General features: G+C 47.0%; 1 protein-coding gene and 1 long non-coding RNA gene across 3 annotated transcripts; both read left to right on the plus strand.

The window, feature by feature from the left end:
• Positions 1-14,658: 14,658 nt before the first annotated feature.
• Positions 14,659-17,810, plus strand: LOC123130673 (uncharacterized). The gene is made up of 3 exons (XR_006463965.1): positions 14,659-14,812; positions 14,906-15,590; positions 17,748-17,810. It is a non-coding gene; the product is annotated as an uncharacterized lncRNA (long non-coding RNA).
• Positions 17,811-19,871: 2,061 nt separating this feature from the next.
• LOC123127668 (acetolactate synthase small subunit 2, chloroplastic) lies at positions 19,872-26,210 on the plus strand. Of its 2 annotated transcripts, none has more exons than XM_044547445.1 (12): positions 19,872-20,125; positions 20,270-20,483; positions 22,176-22,259; positions 22,372-22,440; positions 22,547-22,630; positions 22,749-22,904; positions 23,517-23,603; positions 23,866-23,970; positions 24,040-24,162; positions 24,244-24,396; positions 24,961-25,026; positions 25,889-26,210. In XM_044547445.1, the coding sequence occupies exons 1-12, from the start codon at positions 19,941-19,943 to the stop codon at positions 25,970-25,972; spliced, it is 1,410 nt and encodes a 469-aa protein (XP_044403380.1). In that variant the 5' UTR covers positions 19,872-19,940; the 3' UTR covers positions 25,973-26,210. The 2 variants fall into 2 exon arrangements, with proteins under 2 accessions (XP_044403380.1, XP_044403379.1); XM_044547444.1 differs by having other exon boundaries at positions 19,881-20,125; positions 20,258-20,483.

Genomic DNA, 26,210 nt, shown 5'->3' on the forward strand with positions numbered 1-26,210 from the left:
GTGGCGGTCACGGGTTGGAGGAGAGCGGCGGCGGGACTAAGGTGGCGGTGCGGGATTGGTCGGAGCGACGTGGCTAGGCGCGTCGGACATGTCCGGCCGGTGGGAGTTTTGTCTGGCGGCGCGGAGAGGACGAAGGTTAGGGTTTGCACCACGAAATTTCGGGGGGAGACACATATATATATAGGTAGAGGGAGTTAGGAGAGTCCAAATGAGGAGCGGTTTTTGGCCACGCGATCGTGACCGAACGACCTAGAGGATGGAGGGGGTTCGGATGGGTTATTGGGCCACTTTGAAGGGGTGTTGGGCTGCAACACACACGAGGCCTTTACGGTTCCCCGGTTAACCGTTGGAGTATCAAACAAACTCCAAATGGCACGAAACTTGACAGGCGGTCTACCGGTGGTGTACCAAGGCCGCTTGGCAAATCTCGGTCCATTCCGATAAAGTTTAACACCCGCTCACGAAAAGAGACAAAAGAGGGCGCCGGAGGACGTAGGAGCGCCGGATTGCAAAACGGACAACGGGGAAAATGCTCGGATGCATGAGACGAACATGTATGCAAATACGACGCACATGATGACATGATATGAAATGCATGACACGCAAACAAATTACAAGGCAACAACAGCGAATAACTAGAAGACACCTGGCGCAACGGTCTCGGGGCGTTACATAGGAGTAGGAGACAAGGAAGGGGAAGAGGGAAGAGAAGGAAGGAGGGGGCGCCGCACCACCCCCCTAGTCCAATTCGGACTAGTCATTAGGGGGGCGCGCGGCCTACCTCTCTCTCTCTCTCCCCTAAAGCCCAATAAGGCCCATATACTTATTCCCCCGTATTCCCGTAACTCCCTGGTACTCCGACAAATACCCGAACCACTCAGAACCTTTCCGATGTTCGAATATAGTCGTCCAATATATCGATCTTTACGTCCCGACCATTTCGAGACTCCTCGTCATGTCCCCGATCTCATCCGGGACTCCGAACTACCTTCGGTACATCAAAACACATAAACTCATAATACAAATCGTCACCGAAACTTTAAGCATGCGGACCCTACAGGTTCGAGAACTATGTAGACATGACTGAGACATGTCTCCGGTCAATAACCAATAGCGGAACCTAGATGCTCATATTGGCTCCTACATATTCTACGAAGATCTTTATCGGTCAAACCGCATAACAACATATGTTGTTCCCTTTGTCATCAGTATGTTACTTGCCTGAGATTCGATCGTCGGTATCTCAATACCTAGTTCAATCTCGTATCGGCAAGTCTCTTTACTCATTCTGTAATACATCATACCACAACTAACTCATTAGTTACAATGCTTGCAAGGCTTATAGTGATGTGCATTACCGAGTGGGCCCAGAGATACCTCTCCGACAATCGGAGTAACAAATCCTAATCTCGAAATACGCCATTCCAACAAGTACTTTCGGAGACACCTGTAGAGCACCTTTATAATCACCCAGTTACGTTGTGACGTTTGGTAGCACACAAAGTGTTCCTCTTGTAAACGGGAGTTGCATAATCTCATAGTCATAGGAACATGTATAAGTCATGAAGAAAGCAATAGCAACATACTAAACGATCAAGTGCTATGCTAACGGAATGGGTCAAGTCAATCACATCATTCTCCTAATGATGTGATCTAGTTAATCAAATTACAACTCATGTCTATGGCTAGGAAACATAACCATCTTTGATTAACGAGCTAGTCAAGTAGAGGCATACTAGTGACACTCTGTTTGTCTATGTATTCACACATGTATCATGTTTCCGGTTAATACAATTCCAGCATGAATAATAAAAATTTATAATGATATAAGGAAATAAATAATAACTTTATTATTGCCTCTAGGGCATATTTCCTTCAGTCTCCCACTTGCGAACTCTCTATTTCCCCTTCGTAACGTTTTGGTCTAACCGAGATGAGCGAATCGGTCCCGAGTTTGCCTGACCAACTCTCTGGTTGCCTATTACCAAAATCGGTCCCACCAAGTTTGTGTAATCAGTCTCACCGAGATTATGTTATGCCCTAACCCTAATGGAATCGGTCCCATAGAGTTGACATGTCGGTCCCATCGAAAACCCTAACGGTCACATTATGAACTAAATCGGTCTGACCGAGTTGTATGATTCGGTCCCACCGAGTTTGGTGATTTGTGTGTAACGGATAGATTTTGTGTGGAGGCTATTTATACCCCTCCACCCACTCTTCATTCGTGGAGAGAGCCATCAGAATATGCCTACACTTCCAACACACATTTTCTGAGAGAGAACCACCTACACTTGTGTTGAGGTTAAGATATTCCATTCCAACCACATAAATCTTGATCTCTAGCCTTCCTCAAGTTGCTTTCCACTCAAATCATCTTTCTACCAAATCCAATCCTATGAGAAAGAGTTGAGTGTTGAGGAGACTATAATTTGAAGCACAAGAGCAAGGAGTTCATCATCAACACACCATATATAGCCTTTGGGAGAGTGGTGTCTCCTAGATTGGTTAGGTGTCACTTGGGAGCCTCCGTCGAGATTGTGGAGTTGAACCAAGGAGTTTGTACGGGCAAGGAGATCGCCTACTTCGTGAAGATCTACCCTAGTGAGGCAAGTCCTTCATGGGCGATGGCCATGTTGGGATAGACAAGGTTGCTTCTTCGTGGACCCTTCGTGGGTGGAGCCCTCCGTGGACTCGCGCAACTGTTACCCTTCGTGGGTTGAAGTCTCCATCAACTTGGATGTATGATAGCACCACCTATAGGAACCACGCCAAAAATCTCCGTGTCTACATTGCGTTTGCTCCCTCCAAACTCCTCCCTTTACCCTCATGTGCAATTGTTTTACATCCCGCTGCTATACTCTTAGAATTGCATGTGTAGGTTGATTACTTGTTTGTGCTAAGTTGCTAAAATCTGCCAAGACTTAAAACTGGGAAAAGGCTAGATTTTTATTTGGTCAAGTAGTCTAATCACCCCCCCCCCTCTAGACATACTTTCGATCCTACACTCCAATATGTGATGACCTAAGCACTTGCGTTGTTTCGGTAGTTCCAATCAGTTTCGCTTGGTAATTCCAAAATGAACTCAATTGGGTATAAATAGTTTGCCAGTGCACTTTGGTGGGACCAAATGCCATCTCGGTGGAACCGAGTTTCTAGGGTTTAGGTTGTGGCTTTGTCTAGTGTATCTTGGTGGGTCTGTATGAGTATGTTTCGATGGGACCGAGAATGTGAGAAAGTGATTGAGGGTTTTTGGATCAATATCTTCAAGCAGTTGAGAAAATGACTCGTGATCAAAACCTCACCCCCTTTTAATAGTATTGGCTTTCTTATGGACTCAATGTGATCTCTAATCACTTAACCAAAAATGTGGATTCTGGAAGCTTTTGCCAATGCTTGTCCTTAGTGGCTTGAGGAGTCTATGTCGGTGTCAAAACCAGCGGATCTTGGGTAGGGGGTCCCGAACTGTGCGTCTAGGATCGATGGTAACAGGAGACGGGGGACACGATGTTTACCCAGGTTCGGGCCCTCTCTATGGAGGTAATACCCTACGTCTTGCTTGATTGATTTTGACGAATATGAGTGTTACAAGAGTTGATCTACCACGAGATCGTAATGGCTAAACCCTAGAAGCCTAGCCTATATGACTATGGTAATGAATGTATCCTTTCCGGACTAACCCCTCCGGTTTATATAGACACCGGGGGGAATCTAGGGTTTATATAGAGTCGGTTACATAAGAAGGAATCTTCATAGTCGGTCTCCAAGCTTGCCTTCCATGCCAAGGAGAGTCCAATACGGACATGGGTACAGTCTTCGGCCTTCATCTCTTCACAGCCCATCAGTCCGGCCCATGGATAACAGGCCGGACGCCCGAGGACCCCTTAGTCCAGGACTCCCTCAGTAGCCCCTGAACCTGGCTTCAATGACGAGGAGTCCGGCACGTAGATTGTATTCGGCATTGTAAGGCGGGTTCCCTTCTATCCGAACTTCAAGATAGTCTTCGGATGCGATGATAGTATCCGGACCTGTCACACACACCATACATAATCGTAGAGAGAATATATTTTTACACGAGTCTAATCCACCGACAGCTTTTACAATATGACATCACGTCTGTCCGGTCATAATTTTGAACCATTTTCATCTGCCGCTCCACGTTTTGAGACACGGTTGCCATTGGCACGTCTTGTCGAAGCAGAGATCGTGCCCCCTTATTACGGGATTCTCATCAATACGGGCGTAGGTGACCCAACCATGCCATTTGCACGGCCCTTGGGAATAGGCGAGTTTAAGGCGAGTGGGGAGACACTTGATATTCGTGGCCTTTATAAGGGGATAAGGATTCCCTTCCTTCACCCACACCTCAGCTCCTCCTCAGTCCTTTCGTCCCTGAGCTCCAGCGCCCAAGCTTTTAGCTTTTCCCTCGACCTAGAAAGCACTCCAAAGATGTCCGGATCCGGAGCTGGGGGTAAGTGGATGGCCTCCTCCGTCAAGAAGAAGGATATCAAGGTGCTCCGGGAGGCCAGATATCTGGCCAAGGAGATCGCTCACTGACTCCCGGATAAGGGACAGATCGTCCCTACTCCAAAGCCCCATGAGAGGATTGTGTTTCTCACACATTTCGTCTGTGGGCCGGGTTTCCCTCTTCACCCCTTCGTCCGTGGACTAATGTTTTACTACGGGCTAGACTTCCATGACCTAGCTCCCAACTTCATCCTCAACATCACGGCATTCGCTGTCGTGTGCGAGGCCTTTCTCCGCATCCTGCCTCATTTCGTCCCGCTGAAGACCTTCAATGTGAAGCCGAAGGTGGTGAGCGGCCAACAAGCAGAGTGCAGAGGCGCCATGGTGGGAAGATGCCCAACGTTACCTGGCCCGAAGGCTCGTTCACGGAGACGGCGAAAGGGTGGCAATCGGGGTGGTTCTATATCACCGAGCCGTGTGATGCCAACTGGGTGGTGGCCCCTAAATTTTGATCCGGAATCCCGATGCGGATCACCCCCTGGCAAGAGAGGGGCCTAACCTGGGGTCCCTCGGACGAGCTGACTGGGCTCCAGAAGTGCGTCCAGAACATGATAGATAGGAAGATCAAGCTTGTCAACGTGGTCCAGGTCATGCTCATTCGTCGGGTCCTTCCGTGCCAACGCCAGACTTGCTATCTATGGGAGTACGATCCGGCCAAGCACCAGACGCTACTAGAGCTCTTCGGCACGTTGCACGAAGAAATATGGAGAGTGCTCTTCAAGGCCGGCGAGATGCCACCGCCCACGACCGATGATCGGGGGCTTAGCTTAAACGCCAGGCTAACCCGGTAAGTTCTTTTAATGTTTTCAAGGTGTACCCTTTACTAGCATATTTTGAGAGAAAGCCTAAGATTTCCTACCCATGTTTTCAGGCCTGGATCAAGATAGCGGAGGGGACTAACTGTCCGGCTCCGCTGCCCGAAGGCCAAGAATTCCCATTATTGACGAAAATGCCTTTTCCGGCACCTTATGAGGTGCCAGAGAAGATGGCCAAGAAAGCGGCCAAAGGGGCCAAGAAGGGCCCTCGCCAAAAAGGCGCTCTGGACATGACGTCCAAAGACAAGACTTCCTATTTGTCCGCTAACGACGACGACGAAGAGGAAGAAGAAAACGACTCCCCACCTGAAGTAGGGAGGACGAAGAGAGCGGCTCCCATGAATCCGAAGGCGAAAGCGCCTAAGAGGGTTAGAGGCTCCCTCGCGGATAACTCCGCATGGGATGTTGATAGCAGTCCAGAGCGACCTCGCCGGACCAAGCCTCGGGCCGCCTTGTAAGTACCAGAATCCAAAAACATCTAGTCTTCCCGGTTTGTAATATTGATATGTCTTAAACCTTGCAGTCCAGCACGCGATGGCCCCCCGCGATCCTCGAGGGAGGGATCGCTAGACTCAAAGGAGATGGCTAGCATGTCTCCGCCACTTTCTCATTCCGTCTTTCCCAAGGGTGACGACAAGGTGGTGTCGCAGAAGACCTTCCCCGACCGGGGGGAGCTCCCAGAGATCGTCGGGGTGGCGCCCCAGGACGATTCCTCAGTCGTCGGACACATGGGAAAAAAAGCCCCTATGGGGACTGGAGACGGGGGCCGAGTTCCCTTCGGACCTGAGGCAGATACCATTCCGGAGATCTACGTGGCTCCAGAGTCCAGCGAACGGCATTCCCTAAAAGGAGGGAATGTGCCTGTTCCGCCGGTGACCTCTATCCAACCAGAGGCACCGGATAATCTGCTGGAGGCGCTACGAGGCACCTTTGTTGTGGATGAACACCGCGCCCTTATGGGCACGGTAATAGAGAAGGTCCAGTTTGTCAAAAGCGGACTGACCGAGGCCTACACTAGCCTTCTATCGGGCTTTGAGGTAAGTAATGCGTTTGCAGGAAGAATATCACAGTATAGACAGTAGCCCCTGATGCTCTGTTTGGTGTTCGGAAAGAAAAAGGCGAACAGAGGGTCAAGAAGAAATATCGCAGGAGTCTAACATAAGTTGTCTATGTGAATAAGCAGGTATCACTACAGGCTGCCACTGCTCATGCTGCGGAGGTCTCCGTACTGAAGTGGAAACTGGAGCGGGCCGAGGAAGAGCTCGGCCTCGTGAAGAAGCATCTGGAGGATAGCCAAGGTATGCAGTAACCTACGGGTGCATTTTAAGAAAAAATGAATAGTCCGTCCGGACTGAGGTGTCATAAACTTTATTAGGGGCCACGACCGAGGAGGCATCCCTTAATAAGGCGTTAGCCGAGGCCGAGGACAAAGCGGCCAAGGAACGCACCGCATGCGAGAAGCACGAGGCCCGGATTGGCGAGGCGCAGCAATAGCTCCAGGGCACGGTCGAGAGATGTGAGTCCTTGGAGTGCGATTGTAAGGCGCAAGAATCCGAACTGGCGAAGGCCCACTAGAGCACACAGGATGCACAGGCCGAAGCCCAGAATACCCTCTAGGAAATTCAGGCGGCCAAGGAGATTGCGGCGGGTAATTCTTTTACCATGCAAAGCAAGTATGTAGAAGAAACGTTCCTTGTACTTATCTAAATTTGGGTTTTCCAGGGGCGTTTACGGATCTACCATGCAGTATATCAGATGCTGCCGAGCATTATAGAGTCGAAGAAGGAATGTCTACGTTGAAGCTATTATGGTCCCAATATCTTGGACCCGAACATCCGTTGTCCTTTAGCGACCAGCTGAAGCAGTTGGTCGAGCTGCACAGGTCAGCAGAGCTAGCCATGAAGGATCTGATAGTCCGGTTGTGGCTTGCCGAGCCTATACCTAGCAGCTACTTCAGACTTGTTAAGCGGCTTGTAAGTGCTTGTTTGTGGCTCGAAGCCGTGAAGCGGTCGGTCTGTATTGAAGGTGCTCGTATGGCATTTGCCCGCGTCAAGACGCATTGGGCAAAGCTGGATGCCAAGAAGCTGATGACCGAGGGGCCGTCGGAGGGCAAGGAGCATCGTTGACCCGAGCACTATTTTGATGGCGTCCTGGAGGGGTCCCGTCTTGTGGCGGAGCAGTGTTCGAAGGATGTCATATTCCCATGAGAACATTTGTATTATCCTGGAGGGGTCCCACCTTATAATGCTTGTGATTTACATTTTACCTCCTGTGCGGCCGTTTTATGAAATCTAAGGGTTGACCAGTCGTCGGCTTCTGCCCCCACGTAGATAGTACGGGGGTGTTCGGGATAAATCTAAACACTCTTTACTCCACATTCTGGTCCTTAAAGGAGGTGTTTAGCGCAACGAACAAGGCAAACAGACTATGCGGCCTTTACTGCCCTCACTTAGCCATAGGAGTTTGACAATTAAGAAAGTTGGCGAAGCCCCTGGTATTCAGAAGGCCGAACTAGGGGCGTTATACACGCATGATCGTAGGAACCGGTTCTTCGCAAGAAGCAGAAAAAATCTCTAACGATTTGGAACCTCTCGAATAGCTGACCAGCTCTCGCCGCATCATGACAGTCAGTTTTCGGCTTTCTCTACTGAGGTGCTCGTCTGAAAGAACCGGGACACAATCGCAGTAGTTCTCCCTTTACTACCCTAGCCAATGTGGTGGAACGTAAGGTAGTAAGCACAGGAGCCGGGCAACCCAACTATTGACCAAAGACATGATTCGGAGCCGATGCATATAATGTTATAAGTTCGGGGTGCCGAACTATACTGAAAAAGTGTTTGGACTTTTATTGCCGTAATGCGGGGTGTAATGAAGCCCCTGGCGCAGTAATACATACCATGGTGTACATGTGCAATAAGTATTACATACAAAGGTGAGGAAACAGGAAAAATAAGTAATAAGCTGACGCCACCAGTTATTCACCATTGTGATGTAATTAGTACGTCGAGGCATACTTTGTGCAAGTAATACGATAAGCAAGTAAAGCTATTTAACATGCCGCAACCAAGGGCGAGCTGTGTGTGGGTATGTAAAACAAGTATGGCAATCGTTTAATAGAGACCACCTAGGGATTCCCTTTATGCCAGAGCTCCTTGCCTCCTTGGTGTGTTCTGCAAACGGGTCATCCACATAGACCTCGAAAAGAGAGAAAATCATAATAAAAAGAAAAAATAAAGGCGTGCGAATCCCAGGGTCGGTCAAGCCGCACTGTGGATCGCGAGCGAGTTATGCCTCCGTCGGTACCCGTGGGGTTTTGAGTGCGTAGTTATGTACGCGCGGTACGGATTCCATTTCCTTATCGGGGCTGGGACGGAGGTCGGATTTACTAATTCAGCTCTTAACGAATCGAGCTGCCCTGTTGCAGTGTAGTCCAGACCTTCTTAACGATGTCCAGGGGCTCGGCGGCCGGATTATGGTGCTGCTTGAGCAGGCTGCTCTGTACTTCTACTGCTAGGGCGGCGGTATGCTCCTCTATACGGAGGGAATGTTCCGTGTTTCCATTTACTGTAATGACGCCGCATGGACTGGGCATCTTGAGCTTGAGATAAGCATAATGTGACACCATGTTGAATCTAACGAACGCGGTTCGTCTGAGCAGTGCGTGGTAGCCGCTGCGGAAGGGGACGATATCGAAGATTAGCTCTTCGCTTGGAAGTTATCCGGGGAACCGAAGACCACCTCCAGCGTGATTGAGCCCGTACAACGGGCCTCTACTCCTGGTATAACTCCTTTAAAGGTAGTTATCGTGGGCTTGATTCGTGAGGGATTAATGCCCATTTTTCGTACTGTATCCTGATAAAGCAGGTTGAGGCTGCTACCACCGTCCATTAGGACTCGTGTCATGTGAAATATGTCGATGATTGGATCGAGTACCAATGCGGCCGAACCGCCATGACGGATGCTAGTTGGATGATCACGACGATCAAAGGTGATCGGGAATGACGACCATGGGTTGAATTTTGGGGTGACTAGCTCTACCGCATAAACATCCCTGAGTGCACGCTTGCGCTCCCTTTTGGGGATGTGTGCAGCATATATCATGTTCACCGTTTTGACTTGAGGCGGGAATTTCTTCTGCCCCCCAGTGTTTGGCTGTTGGGGCTCCTCGTCTTCGTCCTTGCTCTGCGATTCCCCTTCCCTGTTTCCGATGTTTACCTTGCTGGCTTTCTTAAAGACCCAGCAATCTCTGTTAGTATGGCTGGCCAGTTTGTCTGGGGTGCCATGTATATGGCACGGACGATCGAGTACGCGGTCCAAGCTGGATGGTCCTTGGTCGTTCCTTTTATAGGGCTTCTTTCGCTGGCTAGACTTGGAGCTACTGAATCCGGCGTGAACTGTAGTGTCATCGGTGTTATCGCCATTGCTTCGGTGCTTGTGTCTATTGCGTTGGAGCTTGCTGGTGCTGTTTTTGGCCTCAAAGGGGCCTGCATCATTGGTTGTGGTTGTACTGCGAGCCAGCCAACTTTCCTCTCCCACGCAAAAGCGGGTCATTAGTGTCGTGAGGGCGGCCATGGACGTCGGCTTTTCTTGGCCGAGGTGGCGGGCGAGCCATTCGTCACGGATGCTATGCTTAAAGGCCTCTAGGGCTTCGGCATCTGGACAGTCGACGATCTGGTTCTTTTTGGTTAGGAACCTAGTCCAGAATTTTCTGGATGATTCTCTAGGTTGTTGAACTAGGTGGTATAAGTCATCGGCATCGGGTGGTCGGACATATGTACCTTGGAAGTTGTCGAGGAAGGCTTCTTCCAAGTCCTCCCAGCCGCCGATGGAATTTTCAGGCAGGCTATTTAGCCAGTGTCGAGCTGGCCCTTTGAGCTTTAGTGGGAGGTATTTGATGGCATGGAGGTCGTCTCCATGGGCCATGTGGATGTGGAGAATAAAGTCCTCAATCCATACCGCGGGATCGGTTGTTCTGTCGTATGATTCAATATTGACGGGCTTGAACCCCTCGGGGAATTCGTGATCCAGCACCTCATCTATGAAACAGAGAGAGTGTGCGGCGCCTCTATATCGGTCCGCGTCACAGCGCACCTCTGATGAAGTCCATCTGTGGTTATCGGCCCGGGTGTGACTAGGTTTGTCACGTCCGAATAGGTAGCCGTCATCTTGAGTCGGGAAGCGTCCTTGCGATCCGTAGATTCATCTGGTGTGTCCCGCTCTACTGTCCAGCTCCTGCCGAAGGTCGTATGTATGGTCTCGAGCTGTTTTGTCTCTGTTTTTGCGAGGTGGTGGGCGGGCTGTTGTTCAGCCTGAGTTGCCATTTTATCCCGACCGCGGGGTGGTCGGTCCACCGCACTATCCCGACCACGTGGTGGTCGGTCCGCATTGCGTGAGGGAGGTATTGGATCTGGTGCCTCCTCATCGAACTGAGGTAGCAGTCTGCGCTTTGGGTAACTCTTGACTGGGCACTCGAGGCCGTATTCCTTGGCTGCCAGGACATCAGTCCACCTATCAATGAGCAGGTCTTTATCAGCTTGGAGCTGCTGTTGCTTCTTCTTTAGGCTTCTTGAAGTGGCTATTAGCTGGCGCTTGAAGCGCTCCTGCTCGAGGGGTGCCTCAGGCACGATGAAGTCCTCATTGCCGAGGCTCTCATCATCCTCAGAGACTGGACGATAACTATCATCGTCTGGGTCATTGGGCATGGCCTGTTTATCAGGGTTATCTTGCCCGTTGTCTTGTTCCTCCTGTTTGGATGCAGCCCCGACAGGGTCTTCATTGTTTTCGGCGTCGCCCAGAGTACTATTTTCTCCGGTGCCAGTGTTGCCATCATTTGAGTGACGAGGCTTAGAGCGGCGTTTAGCGCACCGGCGCTTGGACTATGTCTCAGAAGGTTTATTCGCAACTGGATCTCCTTTGTCATCGTCGCTTGCTTTTTTAGGTGTGTCGACCATGTACACATCGTATGAAGAGGTGGCCGTCCAATGTCCTGTGAACGGCGGGTCTTGGCCTTGCTCCATGTCGGCATCGTCGTCCATATCTTCGATGTCTTCGGAGTTGTAATCAAGCACGTCGGTTAAGTCATCGATAGTGGCTATGAAGTGGGTAACGGGTGGGGAGCAAAATTTCCCATCATCAGCCTCTGGCTCAAACTGAACATAGTTCGGCTGTGAGTCCTTCTCCAGGGACAAGTTCTTTAAAGAGTTTAGCACATCACCCAAAGATGAGTGATGGAAGATGTCTGTGGCGATAAATTTGAGAATCGATAACTGATCCAGCTCGGTGTCCGCAGGTGTACCCGGTCCGGGACTTATAGCCGAAGACGAGTCCGGAGTTCCATTGATGCAGATATTGCGGGGTGCCGAGTCCGTGTGCGGCTCCAATGCCACGGACTTTGTGGCCTTGGATGGCACGATCTGCTCCGGTTCTAAGGCCGTTGCAGCAACAGGGACCATCTCCTGGATGTGATCCGATGACAGAGTTAAGTCATGTTCATCGGGGCGAGGGGGAGCGATCGCTGCGGTCTCAAATTCATTGAAGATCAAGTCTCCACGGATATCCGCAACATAGTTCAAGCTTCCAAATCTGACCTGGTGGCCAGGGGCGTAGCTATCGATCTGCTCCAGATGGCCAAGCGAGTTGGCCCGCAGTACGAAGCCGCCGAACATGAAAATCTGTCCGGGGAGGAAGGTTTCTCCTTAGACATCGTCACTATAGACGATTGAAGGGGCCATCGAACCTTTCGTTGACGGCACAGTGGAACTCTCAATGAAAGCACCAATGTCGGTGTCAAAACTGGCGGATCTCGGGTAGGGGGTCCCGAACTGTGCGTCTAGGATCGATGGTAACAGGAGCGGGGACACGATGTTTACCCAGGTTCGGGCCCTCTCTATGGAGGTAATACTCTACGTCCTGCTTGATTGATTTTGATGAATATGAGTGTTACAAGAGTTGATCTACCACGAGATCGTAATGGCTAAACCCTAGAAGCCTAGCCTGTATGACTATGGTAATGAATATATCCTTTCCGGACTAACCCCTCCGGTTTATATAGACACTGGGGGGATCTAGGGTTTACATAGAGTCGGTTACATAAGAAGGAGTCTTCATAGTCGGTCGCCAAGCTTGCCTTCCACGCCAAGGAGAGTCCAATCCGGACACGGGTACAGTCTTCGGCCTTCATGTCTTCACAGCCCATCATTCCGGCCCATGGATAACAGGCCGGACACCTGAGGACCCCTTAGTCCAGGACTCCCTCAGTCCACATCTCCATCCATCTACAAGCCTAGGTTGAAATCTTCCTAAAATATTTTGGATGAAAATGTTAGTCCAACAACATGTATGTGGACATGAATTACCAAAACCACCAAGGGAGCAAATGTGCTTTCACCAGGGTAACCGGTTTTCATGACAAACATGGATACTAACACCATTATCCAACCATCCAGACGAGCCTCACCTTTAGGAGGTATAGTCCATAAGTGGTCGCTTGCCAAGACGATGTTGCATCCCCCCCCCTAAAGACAGTGTCCTCAAGGTTGCCATCAGGATAATATCGAGCTTTGAGAACTTGTGCACATAAACTATCCGGCTCAATAACGAGTCTCCATGTTTAACATGCCATGAGAGCCTGGTTAAACAACCTATAGTCCCAGAAATCCGCACCACCTTTGTTCTCCGGCTAAAGCAAGTGCTCCCATGCTCTCCGATGCACTTTTTGTTGACCCTTGATTGAGACCCAATAGAAATTCTAGAGCATTCTTGTGAGATCGTCATAAATTGAGGAAGGCGATTTGGAAACACTCATCAAATATGTTGGAAGTACTTGGGAGACCGAGTTGATTAATGGAAGATTTCCTTGCACGGCGGGAATATTGAGTAATAAATAACATCAAACCAATTGCGCTTTGGGTTTCAAAAGGCACAACTCTATGAACCTTTTTGCTGATAACTACCGGTATTGCACAAATTTTACAAAAAATAGAGTACTAGTTTGGTTAAGTTTGAATAATTTTATGACATCTACAGACTACACATCCAGGCCACATGGCAAAAGAGGAGACAGGGGGTTAACGGTTGTTAGCCAAGCCGCCTCCATTTGAGGCTACCTCCTCCTTTGAGTGCATCGACGCCTTGTTCTTTTTGGCTTGATGAGCTGCCATGACTGAGAACTTGGTGTTGACTGTGGTGGGATGAAGGCTTTGGGTTTTGAGCACATCCTTGATTTGACCTTTTAAAGATCTCATACATGGCTTCAATTCCTATAATGCCCCTGGGCTTTTGGGAACATTTGATTTCCTTCTCTGATCGGTCTGGCCAAATATCAGTTTGTGATACGACCTCCCCACCCCTCCTTTATCAAGTAGTTAGCCCGATTTTTGGTGTGTTGATTGCATTGACCCCCTCTGGAGTGACCTCTTCCTCGTGAACCCAATCCATCCTCGTCTACTTAATTTTGTACCAAATCCTTTCCAAACTCTAGCCTATGGAGTGATTAGAAACTCAGATTGATTCCGCCGGTATGAAAAAAAATTAAAAAATCTTTGGAAAGGAGGTTGAAAATGCACAAAAAATGTTGTCATAATCACTTACTGTAACGCCCCGAGACCGTTGTGCCAGGTGCCCTTCAGTTATTCGTTGTTGTTGCCTTGTCATTCGCTTGCGTGCTGCGTCTTGTCATGTCATCATGTGCATTGCATCATCATGTTTTAAAACTTGCATCCGTCCGGGTTCCCCCAGCCCGTCCGTTGTCCGTTCTGAGCCCAGACACACTTGCACGCGCCCGCGGCATGTCCGATATATTATTTTATAAGTGGCAGGAAAATGTTCTCGGAATGGGATGAAAGTTGGCATGCGGTGTTGTTTTGTTGTTAGTAGGTTGCCTGCCAAGTTTCATCACATTCGGAGTTCGTCTGATAGCCCAACCATTAAATTATAGCGGCATTATAGCCGGGCACACGTCGGACGTTTTCGGTCTCCAAAAACAGTCACCGGGCCTCCCTCTCTTCTCTTCTCTCAGCTCGAGACCGTCTACACAGCTCACTACCTACCGCCAGGCCCTACCTAACCTCTCTCGTCAGCCCGCGACCATCCTCGCGCGCGCGCCCGAAAGCTGTCCCGGACCCGACTCGGCTGTCGCTACCGTTGTGTCCGGATCATCCCCGAACGTCTACAAAACATCACCGTTTTCTTATTTGAACTCCCTACCTATTTTATTCTTGTCCGTCGGATTTCGATCCGATGATCCAAATCCCTTTCCTTTAATCCTTTTGCTATATATATCTAGCCTAACCCTAAAACCTAGGAGGCTTGTCCCTCCCCGCCGCCACTCCTCTCCCACATCGGGATCTCCTCTCGATCCAAATCCATCCCCTCCCAAATCCCTCTCATTTTCAACACCAGACCAACCCGAGCTCCTCCCTCGCTTGAACATGCCGCCGCCAGCCACTCTTGCTCGATCTCCACTACAGCCGGTGCTCAAGCCCTCATCGCCCCCACCTCCTTCCTCTCCCTTCCCTGTCTTTCTCCCTCACCTCACATCTCTCCCTCTTCGTTTGCTCGAACAGGAGACCACGTCATCGCCCAGGGATGCCAAGCCATGAAGCTCCATCGTCACCGAGAGCAAGTTCCTCCTGCCCCATGGAGCTACACTGCAGGACCTCCTCTACATCAAACCCAAGTCAGGCGCCCATGTCGACCAACCCTCGCTGATCCGCTTCTGCTTCGGCCTGCGTCGGATCCCGGTGTCCCCAGCTCGCCTGCTGCACCGCCAAGTCCGGTCGGCCTGCTCTTCGTCGTTTCCCGCTCCTCCTGTGCCCGCACCTGCAGATCGCCGTCGAACCAGATCCTCGCAGCCTCTCTGTTTCTTCAGACGAACAGGAGCTCCAGGAGTCCATGGCGCCGCCCTTGCCTCGTTTCGCTCCAAGGTATTCGAACGCCAAGTGCCTCTGCCCCGTCCTCGCCTCGCCGAAGAGGTTTCTCCTTCGCCAAGTCCAGCGCCGCGCCCTGCTTCCTCTGAATCGAAGACGCAAGCAGCCAGCGCCCCTGATCCTCGTGTTGACCGCGCCATGTACCCGCTCCTTCCATGTCCCTCCAGACAGAGCTCGATCCAGCCGACTCGGGCTCGTCCCACCGCTGCGCAAGGCCCAGCTCCTCCCGAGCCGGCTCCTCTCCACTTCGCCAGGCCCAGCCGATGGCCAAATCCGGCTCCGTGCACCCCAGCCCATCACCTCCGATGGCCCAAGGCCCAGGGTGAGCAGCCCCTGGTTTTTTTTCTCTATTCGTTGGGCCAGCCTTCATATTTGGCCCATATCATGTTTTTTCCAGCGCCTGCGAATTTAGTATTTGTTCCAGAGAACACAGTTTTACAGAAAAGTCCTTATTCATGCATTTAATATCTCCACAACCGTGCATCGGATTAAAACAAATTATATATGAAAATTCCTTAGAATTTTGTCTAGTTTAATAATATGCAATTTTCATCTATGTTTAAAATGTTTAAAATGTTGTTGATTTAAATTTGCTTAATAACTTGCTAAAATGATTTATTTCATAACTAAATAGCCGTAACTCGGAATTTAATAAACTTTATATGTAAATGGGGTAGAAAATGCCTAGTTTAACATGGTGTACTTGTTTTGCATGTTTAACAACCCTAAAATTGTGTTTAAGGCAGATCAGTACCAAACCTAATATATGCATATGAGGAGTTCCCGGACTTGTTGTTTTGTTGTACCGGCCTCATTTAGACTTGCCTAGATTAGATAGTTTCATCATGCTTCACCTCTTGCCATGTTTAACAACATTTAATATTGTTGCGTACATAAACGAGATCGAACTAAATAACTTGTCGGGGTGTTTTGTCAATATGCAACTCCGTGACATATTGAGCTCCACTTAATTTGTAGTGTTGTTTGTTGCACTTTGCCATGCCATGCTTCATTAAACCGGACATGCATCATAATTGTTTATGCATCATGCCATGTCTATGTGGTGGTTGTTTACTATGTTGTCTGCTTCTTTCCGGTGTGCTTCTTCGGGTTGTTTCTGGTAACGTCGTGTTTGTGAGGACCCGTTCGACTACGTCTGTTTTTCTTCTTCATGGACTCGTTCTTTTTCCTTGCGGGATCTCAGGCAAGATGACCATACCCTCGAAATCACTTCTATCTTTGCTTGCTAGTTGCTCGCTCTTTTGCTATGCCTATGCTGCGATACCTACCACTTGCTTATCATGCCTCCCATATTGTTGAACCAAGCTTCTAACCCACTTTGTCCTAGCAAACCGTTGTTTGGCTATGTTACCGCTTTGCTCAGCCCCTCTTATAGCATTGTTAGTTGCAGGTGAAGATTGAAGTTTGTTCCTTGTTGGAACATGGAGATGTTGTTCCTTGTTGGAACATGTTTACTTGTTGGGATATCACAATATCTCTTATCTAATTAATGCATCTATATACTTGGTAAAGGGTGGAAGGCTTGGCCTTATGCCTGGTGTTTTGTTCCACTCTTGCCGCCCTAGTTTTCGTCATATCGGTGTTATGTTCCCGGATTTTGCGTTCCTTACGCGGTTGGGTTATAATGGGAACCCCTTGACAGTTTGCCTTGAATAAAACTCCTCCAGCAATGCCCAACATTGGTTTTACCATTCGCCACCTAGCCTTTTCTTTCCCTTGGGTAGGCCTACCCAAGGGTCATCTTTATTTTAACCCCCCTGGGCCAGTGCTCCTCTGAGTGTTGGTCCGACCGAGTATACTGCGGGGCCACCTCGGGGCAGCTTGAGGGTTAGTTTTACTCGTAGGATGTCTCATCTGAGTGAGCCCTGAGAACGAGATATGTGCAGCTCCTATCAGGATTTGTCGGCACATTCGAGCGGTGTTGCTGGACTTGTTTTACCATTGTCGAGGATGTCTTGTAACCGGGATTCCGAGTCTGATCGGGTCTTCCCGCTAGAAGGAATATCCTTCGTTGACCGTGAGAGCTTGTGATGGGCTAAGTTGGGACACCCCTGCAGGAATTTGAACTTTCGAAAGCTGTGCCCGCGGTTATGGGCAGATGGGAATTTGTTAACGTCCGGTTGTAGAAAACCTGAAGTTGACCTTAATTAAAATACATCAACCGCGTGTGTTACCGTGATGGTCTCTTTCCGGCGGAGTCCGGGAAGTGAACACGGTGTTGGAGTTATGCTTGACGTAGGTTGCTATAGGATCACTTCTTGATCATACTTTTATCGACCGTGCTTTGCCTTCTCTTCTCGCTCTCATTTGCGTATGTTAGTCACCAAATATGCTAGTCGCTTGCTGCAGCTCCACCTCATACCTTTACCTTACCCATAAGCTTAAATAGTCCTGATCGCGAGGATGTGAGATTGCTGAGTCCCCGTGACTCACAGATACTTCCAAAACCAATTTGCAGGTGCCGAGGTTACCGTGCAGATGACGCAACCAAGCTCAAGGAGGAGCTCGATGAAGATCTTATCCTTTTGTGTTGTTTCGTTCTAGTTGATCAGTAGTGGAGCCCAGTTGGGGTCGATCGGGGACCTTGTCGCATTTGGGATTCTTCTTTTATTTTGGTTCCGTAGTCGGTCCTTGATTGTATTTGGATGGTGTAATGCTTTATTTATGTAATTATGTGAAGTGGCGATTGTAAGCCAACTATGTATCTCTTTCCCTTATGTATTACATGGGTTGTGTGAAGATTACCTCACTTGCGACATTGCTTTCAATGCGGTTATGCCTCTAAGTCGTGCTTCGACACGTGGGAGATATAGCCGCATCGAGGGCGTGACACTTACTCTCGTTTGTTTCTTAATTAAGTGCATGCAAATTTCCAGGTGCTCCATGTGTGCATGATGTATTGTTTTCTCAGGATTTTTGGGACTTTAATTTAACTAGCAAAAGGGCCGGTGCGTTGCAACGGGAGAAAAAAAATCATAATATCCAAAGAACATGACAACATTTTGCTGCATCATCGATAACATTTGGGTGAATATTCTATTCAATTTCATTAATATTTTCTAATACATGAGTTTTTCTCATGAACATTTTTTGATTTCCCAAACATTTGTTTTCAAAATTATGATTTTTTATTATGTGAACATTATTTAAACAACTACGAACAGTTTTTGAATACACAAACATTTTATGATTTATTGAACATTTTATTTAAAAATTCTCTTTTTTAATTTCTGGAACATTTTTGACGTACCAAATTATTTAAAGGAGAAAAAATGAAAACGGAAAAGAAAAGAGACAAATAAAGGGAAAATAAAAACATGGCGGCCACACATGGGTCAGCATAAACCGGTGCGTCACGTTTTCTCTCAGCGCGCAGAGCACGATGTAGGAGGTCCCTGCTCTGTGGGCTGGCCCAGGTGGGTTATTCCCCATGAAACGTTTTTTTTTGTCGCTTATAGATGACATCGATGAGGTAATATTTTGCAAGTTTGGGGACATTTTATGTGACGTATCATCGGAAGCACTAACGACTTTATTATTAGGTAGGTATTGATATACTCTCTCCGTTTTTAAATACTTGTCTTTCTAGACATTTCAAATGGTTACAACATACGGATGTATGTGGTCATATTTTAGAGTGTAGATTCACTCGTTTTACTTCGTATGTAGCCATTTGTTGAAATATCTAGAAAGATAAATATTTAGGAACGGATGGAGTAGATTTTACATTCTATATTAGTGGGTATGAACGAGCCCTGGTCAACTCTCAACCAAAAGAAGAGACAAAAATTACCAATCATATCCTCTCTTTTTTAATTTGCAACCCTCTTGTGGACGTGCTCTCTACTCTCTACCCTCCTGTGATCAGCGTGAAGCTCAGCCGCTCCCCTCCGGCACCGTGGTGGCCTCGGTTAGTACGCTATAAGCGTAACAAAACCCCCAAGGATAGAAAAAGAGTAGCACAGCCACACTGCACGGTTGTAGTACACGACAATGGATCCTCAAAAATAAAAAGTACTATTTTGTACAGTTGGCGTTCTTTCACCGTCTTCGCCTTATAATGAAATCGCAGCTCTCCTGCGTTTCCTAAAAAAAAAAGTACTACACGACAATGAGCAAAAGCTAACACGCGGGAACAACTTTTGGATGTTGCGCTGGCTTTATGTTTCGTCGGGGCAATACTCTACCTCGCGCGGCCTGCCGTGGCTAGAAAAGACGAACCGGCACGCCGCGTTTGTGTATCTTTCTTGCGCAAAGATGGCTTTGCTCCTTTGCCACGATCGGAGATCGGACAACTGCGGATTCGCCTCGTTTTGTAGTAGCAGCACTTTCACATGCAAACCGTAGCAACATCAGCAGAGAGAGAGAGAGAGAGAGAGAGAGAGAGAGAGAGAGAGAGAGAGAGAGAGAGAGAGAGGATATACCAAATTTGGTGGGTGGCCCCAGCGCACCCGGCCCAACGGAAAACGTGGTCACCCGTGACACATCTCGCGTATCGTATCACACTGGCAGGCACACCATGCGCGGCGGGGGGCAGCTTCGTAATTCCCCCCCTCATAAACCCTACTTGCTGTTAAACCAACACACTGTCCTGTCCTGTTCCGTCCCGCACTTCCCGATAGCCCACCAACTTCGCCCTCGACCACCATCCATGTCCGTCGCCACCGCCCACCACCTCCGCCCGTCGCCACCGGCGGCCCGCGACCGCCTCCCCGGATGCGCCGCGCGCGCCTCCTTCCGCCCCCTGCGCCGCCGCGGACTCGCCGCGGGGGCCAGCGCCGGCGGCGAGGCGACCGCCGCCGTGTCGGCGGTCACCGCGAGCGCCAAGAGGGATCCGTAAGCGCCTCTCCCCCGCCGCAATGCGGTCTCCGTTTCTCATATTTCGCGCCTGAGTCCCGTCTTGCCGCGCCCGGTGTCCCCCGCTGCGCGCGTTACTCTTTTGAGCTGACTTTTGATGGGAGTTGCTAGCCGGGATTGCAGGGTGCGGCGCCACACGATTTCGGTCTTCGTCGGGGACGAGAGCGGCATGATAAACAGGATCGCCGGGGTCTTCGCCAGGAGAGGCTACAACATCGAGTCGCTCGCCGTGGGGCTTAACAAGGACAAGGCCCTCTTCACCATCGTCGTCTCCGGGACGGATAGGGTGCTCAAGCAAGTCATTGAGCAGCTCAATAAGCTCGTCAACGTCTTGAATGTGAGCCTGCCGTCCCACATTTTGCACCAGTTTATTACTCCTTAGGAGAAGTAAATCATCCGGATTTCATGCCACTTGGTTTCAACTTCAGCTCTAGCAATGTACTAGTACAGTACTATAAAGTGCTAGAGCATAGCAGTTTCTAATTAGTCATAAACACCTTACCCGTATTCTGCTGTAATACCCCATTCCGTTATAATCACAGCTTCAATGCGTCAGAAAAAAGCTCTTTTGTGGATGTTCTGCATTTGTTGTTGTAAAACCATCAAGGAACTACACCTTTTAGGACTAATTTGATGGAACTATACACCTTTTCTTGCGCTAATATATAATGTAAAATCTATATCAATACTTACCTAATAATAAAGTCACATAAAATGTCCCCAAACTTGCAAAATATTACCTCATTGATGTCATCTATAAGCGACAAAAAAAAACGTTAGTGCATAGTCTCACAGAGTCTCACAGATGCCCCAAACAGGCACCTCTTTTTAGCTCTCCTGTATATCTTACAACCTGGCCCCACTGCATAGTCTCACAGAGTCTTGTAGTTTCCCGTTATACATAGGCGGTTAACATGTGACTCAACCTAGGTTTAATGAGCCTTTGCTTGCCTGTTATGTTGGTCCAAGGATTAGTGAACATTTCCATGCCACTTTCCCAGTTATTTCGGTTCAAGGTGTAATGAACCAATCACTCGTGTGTTTGTTTCAGATTTGAGGTGTACACACATACTCCCTCCGTCCCAAAATAAGTGACTTAATTTTGTACTAACTTTGGGACGGAGGGAGTACATGCTTACTGAACCAAAAACCTAGGCATAGCATGGTAGTACAAGGCCCTGCGATACTGTGTTGTAAAACCATTAGAGAGTTGAAAAAAGTGGTATTCCTTTACAGTGTGCAAGAAAAGGTAAAATTATGTGATATTAGTCTTTAAACGTGTAACAAAAAAAAACTCGACTGGTGGGGGGAAGACCGCCCCCACGGCTTTGCACTGAGAAGAATCTCTTCCTGGCCCGGTCGAGAAAAGGCCCTGAAGGCTGGCTGCCCGGACGCGCCACAGGGTACCCAGGACATGTGGGCCCTTCAATGTGTAATCAGTTGATAATTTTGCAACAAAAAGTGTAAGTTGAGAAATTTACTCTTATGTCTATACATATGTGTCCTGGTTGTTTAGTGTGTTGTAAATTTTGTTTGTATGTAAGGGAATACAGTTACTTTGATCACTGCTGTACCTTGTCTTCAGTGATGTCGAGCATATATTCACATGGTTATAATCCAAGTAATCAGCAGTTTGCATGTTTGGTAAAAATTACTGTGTTGCATGGAATCAGGAGTATTAAGTTGTTTCCATAATAACCTTATCATAATTGTTATACTGAAGCTGCTTAAAAAGAAAGGGCGCACAGATGGAAAATTTTATTCTGCCATTATGCACATACAGGATATCCAAAGAAAACAGCTATTCTAACGAATCTAAGCTGATTTCATACCACCTTGCATAATTGTCTGTTGTCTGCTTATCGTTCCTACCATCTAGATGAATTAAATAGTCTGATGTGATGTTTTCCTTTTTATCCCAAGCATTGTTATGTTCCTGGCTTGCAGATTTCTTTTCTTATTGCATGTTGTTCGGTGATCATATAAATGTTTGTTAATATATATCGTATTTGAATCCAATAAATTGCAGGTTGAAGATCTATCTAAGGAGCCTCAGGTTGAAAGAGAGCTCATGCTTATAAAACTCAATGTTGAACCAGATCAACGTGCTGACGTAAGATATGCTGTTGACTTGTATCTGCATAGTCACTGAATTAGTACATTGGTACTTCCATACACAGTTGCAACAATACTCTTAATGTGCTGTTTCTTCTCATGGTTGATAGGTCATGTTTGTAGCTAATGTTTTCAGAGCGAAAGTTGTTGATATTTCTGAGAACAGCCTAACTCTGGAGGTAAAAACTCTTGATCTCCAACAGTTCTACATATGGTATATGACTATACGTGTTCCTTGTTTTATTCCGGGTGAAGCCTTTGATGCTTATTTGTTCAATGCTGTAGGTAACTGGAGATCCTGGGAAAATCGTTGCGGCACAAAGGAACCTAAGAAAATTTGGGATCGAAGAAATTTGTCGAACGGGAAAAGTATTTTCTGAATCATTTGCTGCCTACATGCATGGGCATATTTTTCTAAATCATTTGCTGCCTACATCCACGGGCATATTTTCTTCATTACCTAATTCTTGTCTCCCAACATTCTTAGATTGCTTTGAGGCGTGAAAAGATCGGAGCAACTGCTCGTTTCTGGGGGTTTTCTGCTGCTTCTTACCCAGACCTTGTAGAAGCATCGCGCAAAAATCCTCTTACTTCTGTGAATAAGACGGTTAATGGCAATTTTGATCAACCATCCAGTGCCGGGGTATGTTTCTGTGCTTATAAAACTAACTCCATGTTTGTTGCCCATTTCCTCTTGTTCTTCTTGTCCTGTTATATCCGTTCTAAAAGGTAGCGTGTAGGCTTTAGGAGTACCTTTTAGGACACTGCTGTTTGCAGATTAAATACTTGGTAAGCTATGCTTGAGAGATGCCTCTTTTGTGTGGATAATGCAAGAAAGATTTTGAGGTGCAAGAAAAGAAAGATCTTGCGAACTGGTATATTTTTGATAGTTATTTAATGCAAACAAATGCAACTTAACTTCTTTGCCACCGGTAGAAATCCCAGTGTAGCCATCGCTCCATAAGTGATTCTTTTTAGAGAAAAAATAATTTGTATACCTGGTTATAGGAAACAAAAAATAGAAAGAAAAGTAGAGTTCATACAGCGAAACTGGGGAGACCTGCATTCATATAAAACTGAAGACCACGCTTTGGAATCACCACAAGACTTCTAAATGTGCAACCGAAGCAACATAACTGAGTAAAATATTTCCAGACTTCCAGTAAACATATGAGATACATTATTACAGTATGTATGCCTATTGCTACTGATTCTTATAGCATGTGGTTGTTTTGACTCTGAACTGTGTGTGCAGGGTGATGTTTATCCTGTGGAACCTTATGAGAGCTTGTCCATGAACCAAGTACTTGATGCCCATTGGGGTGTTCTTGATGATGAAGATGTAAGTTCAAAGAATTCCAGTTTTGCAAAAGAAACATCATTTGCTTTTTAATTAAAATGACCTATAGACTGCATGCACTGTTTATTCAAAACTGGATCTAATTCTATTTTGACTGCAGTGTGTTCTCATTTTGCATCTTCATTTATTTTGCAAACAGTCAAATATAAACGAAGGCCTCTGTAGCTTTAAGCATCACAGTGCTTAATCGACATGATAATAAATGGTGCGGCTTCTAAGCTAATGATGACTTTGTTTGGTACAGTCAAATGGGCTTCGCTCACATACTCTCTCCATCCTTGTGAATGATTGTCCTGGTGTCCTCAACATTATAACAGGGGTCTTTGCTCGTAGGGGGTACAGTATACAGGTTTGTCAAAACTTCTGTTTATTGTTGTTATGTATGGCTTGTTACCAATGAGACCATACTACTGCCCAGAGCCTTGCTGTTGGCCCAGCTGAAAAGGAAGGCATTTCACGTATTACAACAGTTGTTCCTGGAACTGATGAATCCATTGAGAAGTTAGTTCAGCAGCTTTACAAGCTTATCGATGTACATAAGGTAAATGGCATGCAATTTTTTAGATTAATCATTTGTGCTAGCAAATACTTTGTGCTAATGCAAAACATGTGACCATCCCAGGTTGATGACTTAACTGACTTACCTTTTGCTGAAAGAGAACTGATGGTTATCAAAGTATCTGGAAACACCGCTGCTCGGCGGGAGATACTAGATATTGGTAATATCTTCCGGGCAGAATGTGTGGATCTTTCTGATCACACAGTTACGCTACAGGTGATCTTCTTTCATAGTTAGGTGTCTCTCTGTACTCTTAACGTTTCTAGGACAGTAAGTATTGAAACACATCAGGTATAAAATTTTCAAGAGTACCACCTTGTGCACAAACAACCCCTAAGTATTATTATCTGTGTGGGAGTCCTATGAAATTCCTGCATTTTACTCTTTTATGATGAATAGTAGTTTGGTAGTAAACTACTCCCTCCGTCCCATCATATAAGATGCTTTTTGACACTAGTGTAGTGTTGAAAAACGTCTTACATTATGGGACGGAGGGAGTAGTAACCTGATGAATCGTTGGCATAAAAAGATTGAATGTTTGACATGACCGCAACTATTTATTCCGCTTTATGTAAAGCTATTTAATCACGGGTTCAAGTCCTGGAAACAGCCTCTTACAGAAATGTAGGGAAAGGCTGCGTACAATAGACCCAAAGTGGTCGGACCCTTCCCCAGACCCTGCACAAGCGGGAGCTGCATGCACTGGGGCTGCCCTTTTATGTAAAGCTATTTAATTACTGATGAAAACTCTACATAATTGTACCTTTTGTTACTATGTAGCTTACTGGGGATCTTGACAAGATGGTTGCACTACAAAGACTGTTGGAGCCGTATGGCATATGTGAGGTATGTCAATTGTTTTTGCCTCTTTGTTGTTGATTTCTTGTGAGTGGGAACAAGTAGTTCTAGATGAGCTTTTCAGTATTGTTTTGTTGCTGTCCTATTGATGATGTGAAATAATGTCAATTTCATTCTTGTAAGTCGATTGTTATGCGATAGAAGCAAAGTTGGCAGATAATTTCAATCCATGTATTTGAGCAGGCATTTTTACCATGATAAATGCTTGGTATTGTTTGTCAACATAGTCAACAGTCAATTGGAGTTTTATCAAAACTAGAACAATGTAAATATTCTAATACGTTAGCTTGTAATTTATCTGACATAATAATGCGATTGTGTAAACAAATGTTCATCAAATTTTGACCGTGAATTACCTTATATTTTGATTAGAAGTTTGGTAAGTAAATTAAAGTGGAATTGGTTCAGAAGGTAAGTAAATTAAGGTGATTGATTATCATATACATGGAAGGTTGGACGAAGGGGTGGTGGGAAGAAAGGTGAAATGAGAACCTTACGTTCTTTTTAATTAGTAGAGATAATGAATGGAAAACATTTCTAGATGTTAGGCTTTGTCTGCAGCCTGTGTGAGGATTTCAGGGTACAGTTGTAGGTCCCTGGAACAACTTCAAGGCGATTCTGTGTCAGTTAGAGAAAGAACAACAGTAGTACATTCTATAAAAATAAACAATGGGAACATTCTAGATGTCAAGACTAGTGTCTGGACATGCATTTATCCTACGCTCCCTGGGATAATGAATCTTTATGTTCCACATGTAGCAGAATGCTTTATTTGTGTTCAACCACTTCTTTTTTTCCTTCTGAAAACTAACCGGATGCTTTCCTCTCTGTCATGTTCGATACACGGCAGGTTGCGAGAACAGGTCGGGCAGCGCTAATCCGTGAATCCAGGGTTGATTCCAAGTACCTCCGTGGCTACTCCCTTCCACTGTAGTAAGAAAGGTCATTTGGTTGGTTGAGCTGAGTAGAATGTGTAGGCGACTTGTTTCTTCTTTGGTAATGTGTTGACTTGTCGAATAAATTGTTCTTGGTTGATGCAAGTCGAGGTTTGCCCATGTATTGCACCAACAAGCAGAATAAGTACATGCCTCCTTGCCTTGCATTGCTTGTAATTCTGTAACTGTCAGTTGGAACCATCTGTTGAAATGCACTCTTCAAGCGTTTGTGGTGTA

Source organism: Triticum aestivum, chromosome 6A (assembly GCF_018294505.1).
Source record: "Triticum aestivum cultivar Chinese Spring chromosome 6A, IWGSC CS RefSeq v2.1, whole genome shotgun sequence".
Taxonomy (NCBI): Eukaryota; Viridiplantae; Streptophyta; class Magnoliopsida; order Poales; family Poaceae; genus Triticum; species Triticum aestivum.